The 15,976-nt window shown below is 32.1% G+C and overlaps 1 protein-coding gene across 2 annotated transcripts in view; it reads right to left on the bottom strand.

The window, feature by feature from the left end:
* Positions 1 to 334: 334 nt before the first annotated feature.
* The window catches only part of LOC139511505 (hemicentin-1-like), a 36,253-nt gene continuing 20,611 nt past the window's right edge, over positions 335 to 15,976 (bottom strand). The window contains exons 14-22 of one of the 2 annotated variants that reach the window (XM_071298296.1): positions 14,653 to 14,940; positions 12,985 to 13,266; positions 11,763 to 12,053; positions 9,918 to 10,196; positions 6,864 to 7,160; positions 5,254 to 5,547; positions 3,635 to 3,928; positions 2,155 to 2,514; positions 335 to 1,467 (exon numbers count right to left, since the gene is read on the bottom strand). In XM_071298296.1, coding sequence (XP_071154397.1) covers positions 1,055 to 1,467; positions 2,155 to 2,514; positions 3,635 to 3,928; positions 5,254 to 5,547; positions 6,864 to 7,160; positions 9,918 to 10,196; positions 11,763 to 12,053; positions 12,985 to 13,266; positions 14,653 to 14,940 — 2,798 coding nt within the window. In that variant the 3' untranslated portion in view covers positions 335 to 1,054. The remainder of the gene's footprint in view (positions 1,468 to 2,154; positions 2,515 to 3,634; positions 3,929 to 5,253; positions 5,548 to 6,863; positions 7,161 to 9,917; positions 10,197 to 11,762; positions 12,054 to 12,984; positions 13,267 to 14,652; positions 14,941 to 15,976) is intronic. The other variant, XM_071298297.1, reaches the window with a different exon arrangement.

Here is a 15,976-nt window from a genome sequence, read left to right as displayed (position 1 = left end):
TGTAACACGATGATTACTGCTGTACCCATATTTTGACTATTTTATTTATTATGTCTGTTAAGTTCACGCATCATTGTAAATATAACAGAATTTGACGAGACTGTCATCAAAGTGAGAGGTTTAGCGCTATGAAACCAGGTTCAATCCATCATTTTCTACATTTGAAAATGCCTGTACCAAGTCAGGAATATGACAGTTCTTGTCCATTTGTTTTTGATGTGTTTTGTCATTTGATTTTGCCATGTGATTATGGACTTTCCAATTAGATTTTCCTCTGAGTTCAGTATTTTTGTGATTTTACTTTTTGCAACGGTTGCTTGAAAGCATAATCGAGTACACACAATTTTGTTTACTATGAATACAAGAAGTAACCACATGAAATAAGTACAAATTTACACTTAAATATTCACAAAACAGTTCTTCATATGATTCATAAAACATACTTTGATATAAAGTGTATACATCAATTATTTTCAAAAGTTAAATGACGCGGCTCCCAGTTCGTACTACGGTTGGTACGGTAGAAAATCGGGAAACCTCTATTTAGAGCATTGAATAACTAGTTTCTGGATTAGGTTTGACACAAATAAAATGAGGCGGGGTTGTATGTTATTATGAGCGCGCTCAATCCCTCTATATGATTTTACTTTTTTCTATACAAGAACAGTGGTATACAAAACATACACAAAATGTAATCACCAATTTTAAAAAGAAAAGTACCTCTTATTTCTTCCTATTTGTATACTTTGATAGCAATACAAGTTTTGCAGTTGATCATATGAATTAAGTATGGTCAGATTGTTTCATTTAAGGATTAATATATTAAGTCTAACAACAGTATATCCTATATCAATAAAAAGTGTTTGTTTTTATTTCTGCATATTTGCGCCTACCCCAAGTCAGGAGTCTCTGATCTTGGCTAGTCTTGTATATGTTTTTTTTTAAATTTTAGTTAATAAATATGTTTCGAAGTTTAGTATAACGTCAATTTGCATTGTACAAGTACACCTTTTCGTTTAGGGGCCAGCTGATACCGAACTACGGGTAGTATGCTTTAATGCAATCCCTTCATTAATTTTCCCAATGCCTTCTTGTAAGCATTATCATGTCTATAAAAATACAAGCACATTAGTGATCTTAGTCCCATTGGAAGGTTGATGGACTGTTCTAAATATACCGGTACTATGAGCGATTGTCGTGAATATAGAGAGCCGGTAAGGTTTGACATACTCGATACATTCGGCCATGCTTTATCGACAAAGTCTTTGGACAGTAGAAGAAATACTATTTTTGCGGATTGAATTGCTCTATCTATAGTGTCCAGAAATTCTCTGTCAACGTCGTCTTTTATAATAAATTCATCGACATGAATATCATTCTTTTCAACTAGGACTTCCAGAATGTGTTCTTTAAATGTCCTTACAGTATCCACGTCTGCTGTATATGCTAGAAGAATTGTATTGGAATCTAAAAAAATATTTTAAACAATAAATAGCATTTTGGACATTTTTAATAGAAATTTTGCATATCAAACAATTTGAATAATGTTAAGATATTACTATTCATTATTTATTATTATGATTTGGTATCAAGATGATCAATTCAACTCGTAATATAAAGTTAAGTTCGTTTTATTCTACACTGACAAAATGGGTTAATCGCAGTTACATGTTGTTCATGTATCATTGTTGTAAGTTCAATGAATCTCTTCTTTTGTTTTGAAAGGCGCGTCTAGCGTAAATATAAAATTTTAATACTGGTATCTATGATCAGTTTATTTTATTTTGTTCGGTACTCAAAATATAAATATATATGTGACTTGTTTGCTGCAACATTTTCAAAACGTCCTGTTTGGTATCAATAACAATTTATGTATTAAGCAAATGACAATACACTGTTTAGACATGAATAATATAAATGCTGTCCATAACAATTTTTAATTTTTTAATTTTTTTTTGACTCTTTTTGTTTTGGAAGAAGGTATTGCTACAAAAATGTACTACGTACAGTTCTTGCCGTCTTCTTTAAAAAAATCATTTCCTTATTTTATACCAATAAAGTTACAGATGACTCTGTAAGAAAAATCCATTGATGTAAAGAAAAGAAACGAACTCGATGGGAAAATATAAAACAAATTCTAAAGCGTGTGCATACCTGGAATGTCAGTGGTTATGTCTTGTATTATTGGTTTACTTTTTGTTGTAATTCCAGTGGTTACGTCTAGTATTATTGGTTCACTTCTTGTTGTACCAACCATATTTGTTGCTTCACAAACATAATGACCGCTGTCCGACATTTGTACATTTCGAATTGTAAATGAAGGTATAATGCTCCTCTCCATTGCTTTATTTTCAGTTTTCTCCATAATTTTCCATCTTTGTTTAGTAAATCCTTCTCCTTTCGACCAGTGAATATGTTTAACTGCAGGGTCTGCTTGTATTCTACATTTTAATGATATAGTCTGCTCAGTTGAACAGGATATGAATGACGTTTCAACCAAAACTCTTGGCTTACCTGATAGATAAGTAATTTTTAATTTTAAAGTTTATTCATGAGCTCATTCAAATCAAACATAATTAGCACAGTGGTAAGCTCTATTTCAAGACAAATATACAATCTGAACTTTAATGAACATATCGCAATATATTCACGAAAAAAAAGATGTGTGTACATCGTGTATATGTAGCATTCAAGAAGATAATTAAGACATATAATACTTTTTTTTGTTCGTACATATTTTTTGTAACATGCTAATAGGAAACTTGTATACATCATATATTAATGTAGTTTAAAGCTAAAACTTGTAAACATAAGAAACTTTTGTTATCATATTTTTGAAAATAGGTATCAAAAGATGATAAAGATCGCATTTGTATTAATTCAAAATTAAAACTAGTGTTGATATCAAACGATTTCAAGTTGTCAGGAGTTATGAAACAATTTTTAGTAATGTAATTCTCCACGTTCTTTTTGTATGGGCTATTGCTGTTGGTGTTATAATAACCCCTCTATGACTCTGAAAGAAAAAGCTATCCCTCTAGTAATAGTAATGTGAGTTGCGTTTAGAGATTTGCTACATAAACTAACAACATATGAATTCTTTACCATTAAACTAATTTCTTTTCTTTTAGAACAAAAGATGTATTTACTTTTTTCGTTATCATCAGTATTTTCGAACTGTGTTATTTGAAGTATTGGAACAAATACATATCGTTTTATATTGATTAGTTAGCGATATAATTGCTATGGAAGATGATTAAACTAATTTTTTTTAATTATCATATTTCTGCAGATAGTAAAACCAATCTGCTGCGAATTGGGTGAAGTCGAAGGGTTGAATAACAGTCTATTGTGTACAAGTGCATCCTTGGTTTTCGATATTTGGATTTAACCGTTCCTGATAAAGTTCATCTTCCATTGAATACAGATGAAACGCTTCGGAAACATTACATTTACTAAGTGTTTTCTTTATTTGTTTAGAACATTTATATATTAGCTGTTTTCTAAAATTTCAATTTTCATTGTTTGTGTTCATTATTTCTGCTTCATCCGACATTAACTAATCATTGTAGTGCCTTGGACATGCTACGTGTCTTTTACTGCAAAATAAAGTTATCTGAATGATAGTACTCACAGAAGACTTTTAATTTGCATTCACAACTTAAACCCTCTCCGACACTGTTCGAAGCTTTACATATATAGGTTCCTTCATCATCTTTGGCTATATTAACAATGCTTAAGGCTGGATGTCTTGTGTTTCCTCCTGTATAATGTTTACTCGTCTGTAACAACTCAACTAATTGTCCATCGATTATTCTGTACCATTGTAAACTATAAATGTCGGGTTTGGCGTCTATCTTACAATCTATATTTACTAATTCACCATCACAAGCATTAGTTTCTGATTGGACTGTAATAACTGGTTTGTCTAAATATATAACAGTTTTTTCAAAAGTATAATCTTTATTCTGATTAAATGATGTATAATAAAAAAAAAATGTATGCCACGGTATCATTCTTTTAGTGATATGATTTTGATATGGGCGTTCCTGATATAAAATTAATCAAGAAACACAAATGGGCTGAAATATGTACTTTTAAAATTATCTATTATTTGGTCTTGTCTCAAACGGTTATTCTTGCAATTCTTTTATGGTTTTAATCATACTCGTGTTGCTCAATATTTGTTTTTTGTGTATTTTTTTGTGGAATGTTTTTGTATATCAATTTTCCTTTAGGTGGTATGTATTCGATTTGAGGGCTGTTGATTGACCTCTTATTATCATCTCCCCTTTCAAAATAATAGGTGAGGGTACCTTGCTATCAAATTTAATAAGAAATTATCAATTATTTTGTTAATTCTGAATTCAATATTAATACGTTGCAAACCAACAACAAACTGCAATAACAGTGCTATGAAATTTTAAGACTTACTTTTTTGTTGTTGCTTTTTTTATTCGAAATATAGAAAAAAAGTCATGACATTTAATATTTCCTTATACGAAGTACAAGATAGGTAAGCGTTTCATTCAGGAATAAACTGTCCTAATGCCATTGCATATTTATATCAAAGAGATATATTAAAAGCATTTGAATTGTTTGGCCTTAAAAGAAAGACAAAAGTTAATAAAGACAATAAATAGAAAATTCTTTTGTTTGTTTTAATAAATATTATTTTAATGTTTAGTCTGTTTTTGGTTTATCCATTTAACGTGGCTCTGTACTTATTGTGTTAATGTACTGTGGTGAAAAATTATATTCCTGTCTTTATTTTTTGCTAATATGCCTTTTCTATATGGCTTTTTCTGTTTCTTTGTTACATACGACTTGGCTCTGTACCTATACATTTCGTCATTTTGTAATTGTGCTATGGTTAATTTTTGTATTCTTGTCTTTCATTTTTGCTTATGTGCTTTGTCTATATGCCTTTTTGTGTGATTGATTACTTGGTTGATTTGTGTTTAACGCATTTTTAAACACTATTTTGCAATTTCGTGCCGGTCAGTTTTTGTTGTTGAAGAAAACATTAGTGTCAGAGAAAACCAGCTAACTGCGATTAGAAAACAGACACTCATAGCCAATTAAGATTATAGTTAATTACACCTGCCACAAGAGAGATTCGAAATGATAACCTCAGTGTTGACAGGCTAGTGATACAGTAGTTCGGCCACTAGGTCGCAGAGGCTCTTTGATATATCGAGTTTACCAAAGCATGTCAAAGACTACGTAAAAAAATAGCCATCAGCTACTTACATATAATGTGTAAAAAGCACTTTCCACTGGAAGTAATCCCTACAGAATTTGACGCGCGACACATATAACACCCGGTGTCCATTTTGTCAGTGTGCAGTATGGTTAATTCGGGGATACTCGGATTTCCACCATGATAGTTCACCCTATTTACATCTATAGCTCCTTCTTTTCCATCAACTTCTTTATACCAAACTAAAGACTGGACAGGAGGTTCAGATTTTAATAAACAAGTAATTGTTACAGACTGTTCCTCGCATGCTTCAATTTTCAATGGTATAGAAATCACCGGTGGAACTGAAAGAAAATAAAAATATTCAAGAATTATTAGTAGATGTTGTTCTGTTTACATGCAGTTAGAAAAATAATTATGTAGATTGAATGATAAATCAAACTTATTTGAATGATAAATCGTCATTAAAGATTGCATATTTTGGCTTTAATATTCATTCACTTATAGGGTCTTTGCATCGGAACTAAACACATTTATTTAAAAAAAAAACGGTTGTTGGCAGGACACGGGTTATGTTCTTCTCATATATTTTATGATAGTATGATACTAAACCCCTAACTGGAGAGATTGTGCCTGATATTCATATGATGAAGACATAATCTTTCAATCAGTTTAATTGAGGTCTGGAGCAGGCATGTCAGTTAACTGCTAGTAGTCTGTTGTTATTTATGTATTATTGTCATTTTATTTATTTTCTTTTGTTACATCTTCTGACATCGGACTCGGACTTCTCTTGAAATGAATTTTAATGTGTATATTGTTATGCGTTTACTTTTCTTCATTGGATAGATGTATAGGGGGAGGGTTGTTTAACCCCGCCGCAATTTTGCGCCTGTCATAAGTCAGGAGCCTCTGGCCTTTGTTAGTCTTGTGTGATTTTTAATTTTAGTTTCTTGTGTATAATTCGGAGTTTAGAATGACGTCCATTATCACTGTACTAGTATACATTTTTAAGGGGCCAGCTTAAGGACGCCTCCGGATGCGGGAGTTTCTCGCTACATTGAAGACCCATTGGTGGCCTTCGGATGTTGTCTGCTCTATGGTCGGGTTGTTGTCGCTTTGACACATTTCCCATTTCCTTTTTCAATTTTATTAGGTTGACTTGGATGAAGTGCTTGATAATTTACCTCACTCGTATATAAACAGTATATATGGTATAGAAATGTATTCTTTTTTCTTTGAATTATTCTCTCCTTATAAAAATGTTGTAACAAGGACATACAAAGAGTAACAATTGACCAATAGAAACGTTAAACCCTTTTCCTACCTACATTGCTACGTATTTACACGATCAATATAGGCAATCGAAACAAATTTTAATCATGGGTTTACGTTTCTGTAAAATGTCTTATTCCCATGGACAATATTACGAGATAAAACACTGTGTTGTATATGTTTATATAATTTAAATCATTTTTAATGGAAGCTTGAAGTGCACATTACGCATGGAAGATCAAGGTAGATGACATAAACTGAAGAAAAATATTTCACTTTCCACACCATTCAATGATTACAAAAGCGACAGTAAGGCATGAAAGAAAAATAATAAGTTAATCTATTTACTGTCAATTATTGTAGAAAAATGCATTATTTTATTTACCTCCTTCGATATCTAATTGTACATCATCGCTACGTCCTGTTCCGGCTATATTTTCTACTTCGCAGAAATAAACACCACTGTCGTTGATATTTGTGTTCATTATTGTGAGAGTTGGCTGTTCAACTGAACCACCTTTGTATCTTTCTGATGCAGAAATCTGAGTTGATTTGCAGTTGTCCGTCTTATGCCATGTTATTCTTGTAATGGAGGGCTCACTTATAATATTGCAACGCAATTGTACAGTTGTGCCAGCTTGAATTGAAATTCGGCTTTCGTCAATGGACAGCTGGGGTTTACCTTGAAAAACAATGAATTGAAACGTTAACAACGTATCTCTTTATACAGGAATCTCATTTGTAAATTAAGTGTGTATAACAACATGACATTGATTTAAACCAAATTTACAACTAACACTTCGCATAGTATTAATAAGGTAATGATAATTATACATGCGCACATAGAGTAGAAGGTGATCTTCTGTCCCCTTTACATGCGTATACTATTTTATGTGTTGACCGTTTGGGTGTGACACTACAATGAAAAGCCAAATCAACATGTTTTACATTAAATAACCACACGAAAGTTAAATCCCTTCGTAAATTTTACGGACGCCATCACGAGTTGGTTGACCGTTATGGAATAACCGTTTCATAAATGATATCGGATATGTTCCTTACGTCGTAACTACAATCCCCTTCCCTTTCATGAATGTGACCTACCGAATTAGACTATTTACCGGATTTGTAATCACATAAGCAATACGACGGGTGCCACATGTGGAGCAGGATCTGCTTACCCTTCCGGAGCACCTGAGATCACCCCTAGCTTTTGGTGGGGTTCGTGTTGTTTATTCCTTAGTTTTCTGTGTTGTGTCATGTGTACTATTGTTTTTCTGTTTGTCTTTTTCATTTTTAGCCATGGCGTTGTCAGTTTGTTTTAGATTTATGAGTTTGACTGTCCCTTTGGTATCTTTCGTCCCTCTTTTAAAACCATAAAATATAATATTGTACAAAAAATGCTAAGATGGCAAGAACAAAGTAAAACGAAGAAATACAACAAGAATAAAATAAAATTGGACATTGCAAACATCAATAAAAGAACAAAGTACTTAAAGAATAACAAAATTAAAAAAAAAAGTTCGAAGGCGGAGTTTTTTTTACATCTGAATTCACATCAAATACAATGATATGTATCAAATTATTCAAACTCCTATGTTAAGGTAGATCATACGTATATATTTTTTGAGACAGAATTTTCTTATAATTTGCCAAAATAAAGATTTTACTCTGCTTTTTTTAAAATATAATAAAAAGTATGGGTCACCGTGCTATTTTTCAAGCTATGAGTCGTTGAGAATTGCCTAAATTTGGTGAGATTGTTCCTGAAAAAACACATTAGTGTGCATAAATAAAATTCTATGAGAAAAAAGTAAAAACACAAAAATACTGAACTCCGAGGAAAATTCAAAAAGGAAAATCAAAAATCAAAAGGCAAAATCAAAAGTCCAAACACATCAAACGAATGGATAACAACTGTCATATTCCTGACTTGGTACAGGCATTTTCTAATGTAGAAAATGGTGGATTGAACCTGGTTTTATAGCTAGCTAAACCTCTCACTTGTATGACAGTCGCATCAAATTCCATTACATTGTCAACGATGCATGAACAAAACAAACATACTCAAAGAGTAAAAATGTCAAAAATAGATAGAATTTTGCAATAAATTGTTAGAAGAAAAGTTTCATAATATAATTAAAGAAAATAAAAAGAAAACATGGTGTCACAGAACTTGTTTTCTTGCTACAAGTAAAAATCAAAAATTTCTCTATTAGTCCAGTGTAAATTTTGTACTAAAAGAGTTATCTCCCCTTAAATGGCTCATTTGACAAAATTGATTTAAAAACCACAAAAGGAGAAGGTTCAGTAAGACCCCTTTTTGGCCCCAAAATATAGCAGTTTTACAAAATTATGACATTGTTATCTTTTAGCTATTAATTGGAAAGTAGAATGCTTCTGCTACACAAATATAGGCTGTTTTTGACAATACAATGTAGACATATCGGGTACTAACATCCTTAAGTCATGCTAAATTACTGAAATCTACACATTTTAAGCATTTTAGTTAAATTTTAGACGGTTTCCGTCTGAAATGAAAGTGACCGCATTCGTGTTCATTCATAATATTGAAATGTACGTTGTATTTGATGATAATACATAACATTGTCATAATATATAAAAGTTGAGGATGAACACGGATGCGGCCACTTTCATTTTTGACAAAAACCATCTGAAAAGTGACGTTTTTTTTGGCATATTTCTAAATTTTTCATCGGAGCGTTTTTAATGACTAAATCAGTTAAACTTTCACAAAAACTAATCAAATCAATTGAAATAGACACTTAAGTGTTTAAAAAGTGTCCAAAATCTTTCGTCAGATGAACATGAAATTTGAGGCCAAAATCGGCCCTTTCCGGACCTACTCCTTTGATAATTGTGTAAATATTTTAAATAATACAATAAATCAACAAGTTTTCTTTATAAAAATAAACAGTCTAACCATTAAATTTCAAATCTGTCTCCAAATTTGCAGATTTGGGCAAATAGCTAGACCGATTTTGTACTGTGATTGTACAATCCAAGATGGCGGTATACCATGAATCTACCTTAAAGGGAGACACAAACGTGATATGGAACTCAGCATTTTATCTTTAGAAAATATTACCTCCATATGTATAGGCATAACAAAACAACTACTTTCAATCAAAACTACTTGATAATCAGGACATCAGCAGTATTTCTACGATAAGTAGATCTGACGGATCAAAACAAAACCTCGATATATTACTAACTAGTAGTAGTGATCATCTCATTGTTTATAGTCATAACGATATAATTTCGGATAACTATTTTGATTTCGAAAAGACGGGAAGACAGACGACGGAACAATGCGTGTTGTTAAAGAAGCATAAAAACTCCATGTTCTATCTGATATTAAGTAGTTAAATGACATAAGCGTTAGCATTTAACCATCATCCTTCATCGAATTACTTACAAAATATAACTTTGAAAGAGACGCTTTCACTGCTTGTCCCAAACCGATTACTTGCTTTACAAGTGTATCTTCCTTCGTCTAGTTTGGAAACGGCAGTGATAGTCAAATGAGGGGAATCCATGTTTCCGCCGATATAGTGCTTACTGTCCAGCAAAAGAGCACACCCATCTTTAAACCAATTCAGAGATATCATGTCTGATTTTTTAAGATGACACATTATGGTTATTGATTTTCCTGACAGCACTGAAGAGTCTGCAGAAAGATTGATGCGAGGCATTTCTATAAAATAAGAACTTTTTTTATTTATTGAATCCTTATCTCGTTGAGACAATGGCGTAAAAATACAACATAATAACAAATTATAAAAAGAAGTTGAAAAGGTGTTTACTACCAAGATCCATACGAAGCAGTAAAGCATCCATTAAAATCACAAACCCAACGACGCAGGGTACTCATACATCTCTGACAACAAAAGAATCACAAAATACAGATTTGAGAACACTCGCAAATACCGAAGCTTCTGCAAAGTCAATAATACAAGGATCATGTATTCAAGTCTATGCACTTGTAGATATGATATACAATTTTTAAATTATTTTCTGGCAAATGTTAAAGATCAAATTGAAAATACACTTCAAGCCGTTTAATCCAAAGTAGTTTTGAAATTTAAAATTAAAGAAAGTTCAAGATAGGAAAAAAGTTATTGAAACCAGGGATATCGTTACCATAAATTTCTTTAAACCTTTACTAAATTTTTCCATGGATATAAAGATTTGGTTTTGAAGTTTGGTTGTACCTGTAGATAACCTATTTCAAACGTGATACCACATCCTCATTTTCACAGGAAATGTTGTTAACCGTGCCCGAAAATTTAGAAAGGATCCTTGTAAACTTATCGCTCATTTAAAAAATCTTATTCTAAAAGGATTCCAATTCAACACTGTAAGATCATTGAATATTGTTTTTATTGGTAAAAATATTGATTTTGTTATCAGTAAATTAAAAGCAAACTAAATATTACTAGTATGTTATATACATAAACACATTCATGGATCTACAATCTGTCGATACCTGTATCTAGGCATTGCACAAGGTCATGTTTTTCTCTGACTATTTATGACGTCTTTACACTAAATCCATTGGATGTTGGATGTTTACGGATTGATAATTTAGTCTTAGATGCATTATTTTTTTTATTAGTTGTTAGTGTCTTTGAACTAGCTGTAAGATAACTGCGAGTACTCTCAGATCTGTTCCTAGTGTCTTTTTGTTGTTGGGATGTACAAGTACCTGACCACGTCCACTTGTATTTTTGTCCATCTGATGAGTTAAGCCTTTTTCAACTGATTTTTATAAGTTCATTCTCATGTTGTACTGTTATACCACTGTCCCAGGTTAGGGGAGGGTTGGAATCCCGCTAACATGTTTAACCCCGCCACATTATGTATGTATGTGCCTGTCCAAAGTCAGGAGCCTGTAATTCAGTGGTTGTCGTTTGTTTGTGTGTTACATATTTGTTTTTCGTTCATTTTTTGTACATAAATAAGGCCGTTAGTTTTCTCGTTTGAATTGTTTTACATTATCATTTCGGGGTCTTTTATAGCTGACTATGCAGTATGGTCTTTGCTCAATGTTGAAGGCCGTACGGTGACCTATAGTTGTTTATTTCTGTGTCATTTTGGTCTCTTGTGGACAGTTGTCTCATTGGCAATCATATCACATCTTCTTTTTTATATTGAAATTTTGAAATTTCTTTACAATACTCATTATTGCCACTAAACTTTAGCTTACAGCAGTAAAAACATCAATTAACCACATGGCATACACGTCAAATAAAAGATATACCTCCTTCAACTGTTACTTTCTCACTCCAGCTGTCCCCAAAGTCGTTTTGTGCATACATTACATAATGCCCTGCATCATTGCTGACCACATTTCCTATCGTTAGTGACGGGACTTTGACTGTTCCCCCTGAATACTTTAACGATTTTGATATTGGTATTTTCTTTTCACCGACCACTTTGTACCATTCTACTCTTTTGGGTGTCGGATTGCCTTTAATTTGACTTCTAAGCGTAACGAAACCAGCAGCTTCAACGGTATATTTCTTAGATGAAAGTGATATAACGGGTAAATCTACAGAAAAAAACAAACATAGATGTTCCATTGAAATAGAGAACTGTTTTAAATGCACATCTTGTGTGTTTTAAACAGAGATGTGTCGTTTTCGCACAAATACTACCCGGTTAATATAATTACTATGTGTTACGCTTTTTATTCAGTATTTGAATCTTCCGAATAAAGTAAAGTATCTAAACAACTTTTATTTAGTTGATGTCCTTTTATTTGCCAGCTTTTATAATAAAAGAGGAGGGAAAGATAATAAACTTGCTTTTGTCAGACAAAAAACCTATGTTAGAAAAAGTAAAAATGCAAAAAAAAAAAAAAAAATTCTAGTGAATGCAATATATTTCTGATTTAGTACGAGCATTTTCTTATGTAGAAAATGGTGGGTTAAACTTGGTGTCATAGCTAGCTATACCACATGTTTGACAGCAATGTGTGAGCAACATATATTAGGGTACAGGATTTAACATTGTAATATGATCGTCATCACTATAAAAACAAATAACTGTGTCAACAAAGAAACACAAAATGGCATATTAGTAAAAAAAAAAAGCCAAGAACTTAAAAAATGACCATCACAATGATTGGATATATAAATACCGGTCCACGTCATAAGTATATAATCAAAAAATATTTGATGAATAGTAAATGTTAAAGATATACAAGGACAAAACAGAGGGAACTTTGACAAGTAATTTAGAAGATGCATCTCAGTACCTACAATTTATTCTTCAAGACTATAATGCTGTATTTGTGAAGTTGATACGAAATATCTATCAACAAGGTATAGGTATCTGACTTCCAATGAACATTTTTAGAAACAAGATGAGACTTTCTTTGACAATACTAATTTTACAAATTGTCGCTTGTTCCCGGTTATGTTGTTTTGACTGAATGTGGATTTGCATGATGTTTTAAACTGAAGAAACCTAGCTCGTACCTGCTATTTTAATCACAACATCCTCACTTGGTAAGGTCCCTGCTTCGTTCGACACTTCACATCTGTATTTTCCTTCATGGCTATCGCTAAATTTGACGAGCGTTAAAGATGGCTCTTCAAGTGTACCTCCACTGAACAAACAAGATGTAGGGGAAATTTTCTCAAAATCCATATACCACTGTATAGATATGAGAGGAATTATAGAAGTAATAGAACAGTCGATTTTTGATGTTTTCCCTCGTAAGACTGGTGACTGGAATGAGAGATTGATCTTTGGTTTTTCTGAAAAATACAATTTCGGTTAATTTGAAAATCTAAACATTTTCAATGACAATGATCTGACAACACCATATTTAAAAAGGTATCTTGGGTTAACTACACTTACATTAAATAATTATAATACACATATCATAATTCAAGCTGCAAATCCAAAGAATATGAACGAGGTGAATGTTTCTGCAAAACGCACTACAAAAGATCTTACAAAAACAACGTTCAATATTAGAAAAACAATAAGGTCTTTCCTCGGGAAGAGGAAAGACCTTAATTATACCAAAACATGTATGTTACTGATTTTCTTGTTTTTGACGTTTTCGACTATTTAAAATTCTCTTGATTTATCTATGTATGGCCGTCGGGATTTTGTCCGCAAACACCTACTTTTCTTTTCACCGTTTTATTACATATAATTTTACTTTTGCTGGAAGAAAATGGGGTCTATATGTTATGTTTGAAAAAATTAGACAGAATCCTATCCCGCTCAATTATCTTAGTCTAATATATTAAAAACAAGGACACGGAAATTTAATGTTGTTCTGCTTTTTCGTTCCTTCATTGATGTCAATTTATAATAGACAAAAAGCTTGTTATTTTGAATCAGAGCAGTGAACATTTATCCGCCACAAACTGATTCAAAATATATGAGAAGAATTTGATATTCATACATTTTATCGTTTAATATTTTCATTCATTGATAGTAAAATTTACATTTTTCAGACGAAAATGTTATTTACTAAAATTGAAAATAGAAATTGGGAATGTGTCAGAGGAACAAAAACCCGAACAAAGAGCAATAAACAGCCAAAGCCACTAAAAGGTCGTCAACTCAGCAAGAAAATCGCACTAACAATGGCGGGCTTCAGCTGCCCCTAAACAAAAATGTTTACTAGTTCATTGAAAATGGAGACCATATGAAATTCTAAAACAATAAATTAATAATATTAAAAAAAACAACAAGACTAACAAATGCAAAAGGCTGCTGACATTGCACAGGCGCACAAATGTTTAACCATCTCCCGATTTACCTCTAGCTAATGCTGTTTTGTTGATGCCTTTTTTTGGCTTTCCATTTTTTTTAGTTATGCGTGTAAATCATTTGTTACAAATACAGATTATAAAAAAGGACAAATTGTATTATTCTAAATGAGATAACTACACAACAGAGACCTTATTGCTTGTATGTTTCAGTAATTTTTAATTGCTTCGTTTCGACGATAATTTCATTTATTCCGTCATATGTGATGCACCTTTAGTTTTTATTGCTTTTAGTCTCGAGCGTAACTGACAAAGGTTATTCCATAAACAAGAGTCTTCCACTGTTAATTGATATCATTAACATTGGTGTACAAATTACAGAGAGATTACAATTATAAATGTTTGTAGAATTACCAGCAACATCTAACTGCACGACTGCACTTTGTCCTGTTCCAGCAATGTTTCTAGCTTTGCATCTATACGAAGCTTTGTCCTGGTCATCACAATTATGTATTGTAAGTGAGGGTGTGTGGATGCTACCTCCGGCATACTTATTACTGTCTGATTCTAGTTGTATTTTGTATCCATCTTTTAACCAAGTCAGTTCAGTAATAGGTTCAGTAGAAGAAACATTACAATCAATCGTTGTGGTCCTTCCTGTCAAGACTAAGGTAGGGACTTCAATTCGTACTGTTGGTTCATCTAAAATTAAGGATTTGTCCATTAACCCGATGAAATAAGTACTTTGAAATTTACTGTCATTGGTTTTTGAAACTTGGTTTGTGATTCATATCACTTTTAGTATTATGTTAGAGTATTGAAGGGTGTTTGATATGAAGGGAAAATGAAATTCATCAAACAGCGAGAATTTCATATTCCCTCTTAAGGTTTACAAAAAGAAGGCATGAAAGCAGTATACCAGATCACTTACATAACGATCGTGTGTCATTACTATTGAAGGAATATTCACTACTTAAAAAAAAGGACTGAATGAGGCCAACATTTTTTTCATTAACAGAAGTGGTTAAAGTTTTTATCGTGTCATGTGTTAAAGCAAAGTAAATTCAGGAAAAGACTGAACTTCGAAGAAAATTCAAAACGGAAAGTCCATTATCAAATGTAAAAAATCAAAAGCTCAAACACATTAAACGAAGGATTAACAACTGTCATGTTACTGACTTGGTACGGGCATTTTTTATGTAGAGAATGGTGGATTAAACCTGGTTTTATAGCTAAATAAACCTCTCATTTGTATGACAGTTGCATCAAATTTGATTATATTGGCATCAATATGTGAATAAATACAAATAGACATAATAAATAAAATGTCACAAATAGGGGTACAACAATTATGTAACAAAGAAGCACAAAAAAAAAAGCATTTAGACAAAGGACGTAAGGAAAAATGAAAGAAAGTAAACAACAAATTACATATAGCACAATAACACAAAAAAGGATTGTCAGAGAAAGATTCATACCTTGCAATCAACAGTCTGTTTTTTATAAAAGGAACTCAGCTGAAACCGATATCCAAAGGATGCTTGATGATTTTATTGAAAACATAATATTTGAAACGTTAAGAGGATGTTCTTTAACTAATAGCTGGCCTCCATAAGGTAACAAAAAGTGTTCTATTCTCGTAAATTAACATGTTTATAAAGCAGACTTGAAAAAGACGCTTTAAAAAAGTTATGCCTTTTAAAATAAGTTCTAACGCTAGTGGTTGTCGTTGGTTCAA

This window comes from Mytilus edulis, chromosome 2 (genome assembly GCF_963676685.1).
Source record: "Mytilus edulis chromosome 2, xbMytEdul2.2, whole genome shotgun sequence".
Classification (NCBI taxonomy): Eukaryota; Metazoa; Mollusca; class Bivalvia; order Mytilida; family Mytilidae; genus Mytilus; species Mytilus edulis.
The sequence above is the reverse complement of the archived record's forward strand: the minus strand, read 5'-3'. Positions and strand labels throughout refer to the sequence as shown.